At 44.4% G+C, this 6,006-nt stretch overlaps 2 protein-coding genes across 2 annotated transcripts; one reads left to right on the top strand and one right to left on the bottom strand.

The window, feature by feature from the left end:
• Positions 1–427: 427 nt before the first annotated feature.
• On the top strand, positions 428–1,117 carry LOC308471751 (olfactory receptor 2AK2-like; the record flags this gene model as incomplete). Its single annotated transcript, XM_080996004.1, has 1 exon — positions 428–1,117. The coding sequence occupies one exon, from the start codon at positions 428–430 to the stop codon at positions 1,115–1,117; it is 690 nt and encodes a 229-aa protein (XP_080852130.1).
• Positions 1,118–4,863: 3,746 nt separating this feature from the next.
• On the bottom strand, positions 4,864–5,490 carry LOC308471749 (olfactory receptor 2AK2-like; the record flags this gene model as incomplete). The annotated part of the gene is made up of 1 exon (XM_080996003.1): positions 4,864–5,490. The coding sequence occupies one exon, from the start codon at positions 5,488–5,490 to the stop codon at positions 4,864–4,866; it is 627 nt and encodes a 208-aa protein (XP_080852129.1).
• Positions 5,491–6,006: the final 516 nt, after the last annotated feature.

Here is a 6,006-nt window from a genome sequence, read left to right as displayed (position 1 = left end):
TACCTACAAAAAACACACTTGATAACAGAAGATGGGATAATTTATTTAGAAATCCTGGGTTCCCACCCACCACAGTTACAATATTAATGGTTGTTTACCTAAAATTCTCTCAAAGTACTATGTGATTTCTATCCCCAGCTATTCCCTTCTTGTATCTTATTCAGCTAAAATACGGACAAATGAAGAAGGAATGGGGGGTGAGAATAAAACATCGTGGACGGAGTTTGTTCTTGTCGGACTTCAGCATCAAAAGTCACCCACCCTTTTCCTTGGTGTTATCCTCTTCATGTCCCTTGTCGCCCTCCTTGGAAACAGCCTCCTCCTGTTCTTAATTAAAATGAGCTCTTGTCTGCAGACCCCAATGTATTTTTTCCTCAGCCAACTAGCCTTCATGGACCTCTGCCAAGTTCTCTCCATAGTTCCCAAAATGACGGTGGATTTTGTAACCCACAGCTACACCATTTCGCTTTCTGGATGCATCACCCAGATTTCTGTCACGCTGCTCTTGGGAGGGGCAGAGTGCCTCATCCTGGCGACCATGTCATATGACAGGTACGTGGCTATCTGCAGGCCGCTGCAATATCCGGTCCTCATGAGGAGCAAAATCTGCAACATCATGTCAGTCGCTGCCTGGTTTTGGTCTGCGTTCCAGGCTCTGAGCTGTTCCCTCTATGTGCTGCCTCTTCCCTACTGCAAGTCCAATGTGATTAACCATTACCTGTGTGATTATCCAGCGCTTATACAATTGTCCTGCTCTGACAATTCTGCATTTGTGAGATCAACATACTTTGGTAATTTCATGGTCCTTCTCATCCCCATCTCAGTCATCCTGGCTTCCTACATAGCCATCCTACTTCAAGTCCTCAGAACACGCTCCTCAGGAAGTAGCCACAAGGCTCTGGGGACCTGCTTGTCCCATTTGTGTGTGGTTGGAATCTTCTATTCAATGGCCATGTTTACGTACATGACCCCCTATACAGCGGAAAAGTCCATGATTAACTCAGTGTTTACTACCATTGTCCCTGCTATGTTGAACCCTTTCATATACAGCCTGAGGAACCGCGATGTTCTAGCAGCTTTGAGGAGACTTTGTGCAAAATGCATATTGTGTAAATAATTGGATAGGAAAAAAGAAACTATCCATGATGTTATCCTCAGAACCAGCAGAACTCTTAAACATAACTGGAAATAACTAACTAGGCATAGGTGAATTGGTTCATTTCAGTTTAACTCAGTTTCTCATTTTTCCAGTTTTAAGTTCAGCTCTCCACATTTCCACATCAGTTTACAACTGGGTGGCTTTTTAAAAGGTCTTGTTAAAATTCATTAGCATTCCATCTGAATTTCTCCTAATCCTCCTGTTGCTTTATGCATTTTCCCCTAACCAGTTTGCAGAGCAGTTTCCCCTATTGTGATGCATTTCTATGTGCTACTTTCTACAATATAAGCATGTTCATGCACACCTTACCCTATCAAATGCATTTTTTAACATTTTTTGGGCTGGAGAACTGTATTGTAAAGTCTGGACAACTGCAAAATTTGAAAGCTGGATGTATATTTGTTGTGTGCTGCTTAGGAAAGCATGAATTTGGGAGAACTGAATCAGAATTATCTTCCACCAATAAGAAGGAGACAGGCAGAAGTGACAGAAGGCTGCTGAAACTGCTAAGTGGTTTAAAACTAACTTTATTTGTTGACAAGAAAGTATTAAAATGTAAATTACAAAAAAATAGAAAGAGGTAATGCAGTACTGCAACAAGACAGAAACAACAGAAACATTTAGTATATTTATTTTTCAAAAAAACACACACATTGTAAATAATTATTGAGAAACTGAACAATAAAAAGGTCCTCCTATTAACTAGAAGTCCCTGTAATAGATCAATCATAGAATTCTAAAGTTGGAAGGGATCCTGAGGGACATCTAGTCCAACTCCCTGCAATGCATATATTGAGAATAAAGCTCTTAAAATTCTATGCCTTGGTCTGGGAGGCTACAAAATTGGGTTGGGGGATTTCAGTGATTCCAGTGATTTTTTGGGGGGGAGGCACACAGGTCATGATTTCTCCCTCACCCCAATTCCCTATTCCAAGGTACATTTGGCAGTGGAGTGGGGAAATTACAGTGGTGCCTCGCAAGACGAAATTAATCCGTTCCGCGAGTCTCTTCGTCTAGCGGTTTTTTCGTCTTGCGAAGCAACCCTATTACCGGCTTAGCGGATTAGCACTATTAGCGGTTTAGCGGCTATTAAAGGCTTAGCGGCTTAGCTGCTAAAAGGCTATTAGCGGCTTAGCGGCTTAGAAAAAAGGGGGGGAGCGAAAAAAATCTCAAGACTTGCAAGACATTTTCGTCTTGCGAAGCAAGCCCATAGGGAAATTCGTCCTGCGAAGCGCATCGAAAAATGGAAAACCCTTTCGTCTAGCGGGTTTTTCGTCTTGCGAGGCATTCATCTTGCGGGGCACCACTGTATTGAGCAAGGTCTCAATATGGGGGTGGTACCATTCCACTACCACTATTCCACAGAATGTCACTTGGATGAATACATTGGGAGGTAGGAAGAAGGTGCCCACTGGCCAACTGGAGTCAAGAGGAAACTCCAGTGAGTGTCTTGTCCCCAGATTACAGCACCTTTCAAAAACCTGTGCGACACAGCACTCTCCCCATTTGCATAGGCACGCACAGCACGTTTCATTAGGGTGTGCACCCAGGGATGTTGTAAAAAATGATTTCAGCAAAGGAAGAAGGGGCAGGGAATGGCAAGACAAACAAATAGGGTCAAGAGAGAGGTAAAGAGGAAAAACCACAAGAGCAGTCAAGAAGCCAAAATAGGATTTTTTTCAGCAGAGAAAAAGACTCATGCCAAGCTGACCAGATGCAGGGCACTTATGGAGGGCCAAGGGTGGAATGGCCTCTCCACTTCCTTGCTTAAAAGGTAAAGGGACCCCTGGCCGTTAGGTCCAGTCATGACCGACTCTGGGGTTGTGGCGCTTATCTCGCTTTACTGGCCGAGGGAGCTGGCGTACAGCTTCCGGGTCATGTGGCCAGCATGACTAAACCGCTTCTGGCGAACCAGAGCAGCACACAGAAACGCCGTTTACCTTCCCGCCAGAGCGGTACCTATTTATCTACTTGCACTTTGACTTGCTTTCGAACTGCTAGATTGGCAGGAGCAGGGACTGAGCAATGGGAGCTCACCCCGTCGCGGGGATTCAAACCGCTGACCTTCTGACTGGCAAGTCCTAGGCTCTGTGGTTTAACCCACAGCACCACCCGCATCCCTATTTCCTTGCTTACGGACCATAAAAAAAGCAGCCCCTATCCCCTTCAGATCTCTCTCCACGAAAGGAGGCCAGTGGAGTGAGGATGGAGACAGAAACAGACACAGGCAGAAGAAAAAGGCTGGAATGGATCTGCAGGGGCAGCTAGTGGAGCCAATCACTCTCATTCCCACTGCCACTGCCACTTCCAGAGACAGACACAGGCAGAGGCTCCAAGTCCTTTCCAGATCCATTCCATTCCATTTCTTCTGCCTGCATCTCTCTTTGTCTGCTTCCCTTGACCCACACCCTTTTTAACATCAGGGTATGCCTGGACACCCCCAGCACACCCCCTGTGTACTTCTAAGCCCACTTGTGGTTCCCAGTGATGATATTCAGAGACCTCCAGCACTGGGGGTACAACATTGTGGCTGGAAGCCACTGATAGTCTAATCCTCCATGAATTTGTTGATGTTGGGATGAGAGCAGAAGAGCTAGCAGGCAAGTACTTGCAGATGTGATTGTAAAGGATGGCATACAAATAATAAAATCATTATCATCATCATCATGGGTGGTTATTGTACATGTTGCAACCTGTCTGGTTCAAGACAGGAACCAGAGCTGACTGGTCAGAACAGAATGACAATATGATCATGTGAGCCCGTGCACTGTCAATTCATAGCAATCTGTCCCTCAATAAGTAGGAGAAACGTCACGGTGGGGAAAATCAATGTGGTTTGACCAGGACTCTCTCTGCACGGTGTCCTATAAAACCATTTATACCATGTTATACTTTACAAAGAGTTTTCTCAGTCCTGCTAGCATATCCCAGTTCCTCTAGACATATATGAAAGTATTTGTCATTGTAGATGCTATAGTAATCAACACCATATATCTCCAAATAGATGCTCCATAGCAGAGTACCACGACACACAAATTGGGCAAGCAGGTTCCCTAAGGCCTGGTGGCTTCTCAAATAATAGCACAGCATCTAACTTTTAAGGGATCCAGGAACAATGAAGACTTTCCTATCGCTGGAGCTGGCAGCCCAGAATATGCCTGGCCCCTTCACTGAAGTTTATGGCAAAAAAATATTTTTGTGAGACCGGGGAATGATAATACTTAGAATTCATACAACATTTTAGGGCATTCAAAACACTTCAGATTACACGTTATCCCCGTACATTATGTTATTGTCATCTCCATTTAGGAGCTCAGCCCCAGCAGGGACACACTGTCTTGCTTGAAGCTGCAGTATATATTATTAAACCAAAGGAAGTAACATTCATTCAGAAACAAAGCTACAGTATGAATATTGGGGTACATTTTATGCTGTGGTCACCAATCATACAACAATAATGAAAGTTAGAGTGCTTCCAGATGGGGGCTTAATAATGCAAACAGTACATTAAGGTGTTGCAAATAGGTCCCATTTTGGTTTGCAGACTGTTCACACATGAGTAGCATGAAAACCAAAATAATACACCCATTTGAAGCGCCATTAGACAAAATTTGCATCTCTCCCCTTAAGTTCCCTCCAGCTAAATTTCAGCCCTTGCATAAATTCCAAAGGGAGAGTACCTGCCATTCTGTTTCCTGGTGAACTCATTGACACATTGTGCATCTTGCAAAGAGCTTTCTCAGTGCTGCTAAGACGTCCCGGTTCCTCAGGCTGTATATGAAAGGGTTCATCATGGCAGGCACCATGGTACAAAACACAGCGTTTATCATGGCCCTTTGTGCTGAATAGGAAGCGGCAGGTGTCATGTACGTCAAAATGGCCGTAACGTAGAAGATCCCCACCACACACAGATGGGACAAGCAGGTCCCCAAGGCCTTGTGGCTTCTTCCAGAGGAGTGTGCTCTGAGAACTTGAAGTAGGATGGCTATGTAGGAAGCCAGGATGATTGAGATGGGGATGAAAAAGATCACGAAACTACCAACGTATTCTGTTATATCAAATGCAAAATTGTCAGAGCAGGACAACTGAACAAGGGCTGGGTAATCACACATGTAGTGTCTGATCACATTGGACTTGCAGTAGGGAAGAGACAGTACATAAAGGGAACAGAACAAGGCCTGCACAGAGGACCAAAACCAGGCAGCAGCTGACATAATGTTGCAAATTTTGCTCCTCATGAGAACCGGATATTGCAGCGGCCTGCAGATAGCCACATACCTGTCATATGACATGGTCGCCAGGATGAAGCACTCTGCCCCTCCCATGAGCATTGTGACAGAAATCTGTACAAAACATCCATAGAGAGAAATGCTGTAGCTCTGGGTTACAAAATCCACCGTCATTTTGGGAACAATGGTGAGAACTTGGCAGAGGTCCATGAAGGCTAGTTGGCTGAGGAAAAAATACATTGGGGTCTGCAGACCAGAGTCTGTCTTGATCAGAAAAAGAAGGAGGCTGTTCCCTATCAGAGCTACTATGAACATGAAGAGGATCACACCAAGGAAAACCATAGGTGACCTTTGATGCTGAAGTCCAACAAGAAGGAACACGGTCCATGACATATTCCCTTCTCCCATTCCTCCTTCACTTGCCCAATTTTGCCTGAAGATTCAAGGAGAGGACTTGTGAGATAATTACTACTGTTATAACTCCCCAGTTTCAAAGGGGTGGGAATTCATCCTCTACCGCAAAAATGTTTTCCCTTCCATTCTTTAAGAAAAAGAGAAATGCCTTCTTGATTAATGAGAAACGTTCACAATCTTTTTATAATAAAAAATAGGGGTTAG

The sequence above is a fragment of the Podarcis pityusensis genome, assembly GCF_964106645.2.
Source record: "Podarcis pityusensis genome assembly, chromosome: 2".
Taxonomy (NCBI): domain Eukaryota; kingdom Metazoa; phylum Chordata; class Lepidosauria; order Squamata; family Lacertidae; genus Podarcis; species Podarcis pityusensis.
Note: the sequence above shows the minus strand (reverse complement) of the source record. Positions and strands in the feature narration are given on the sequence as shown.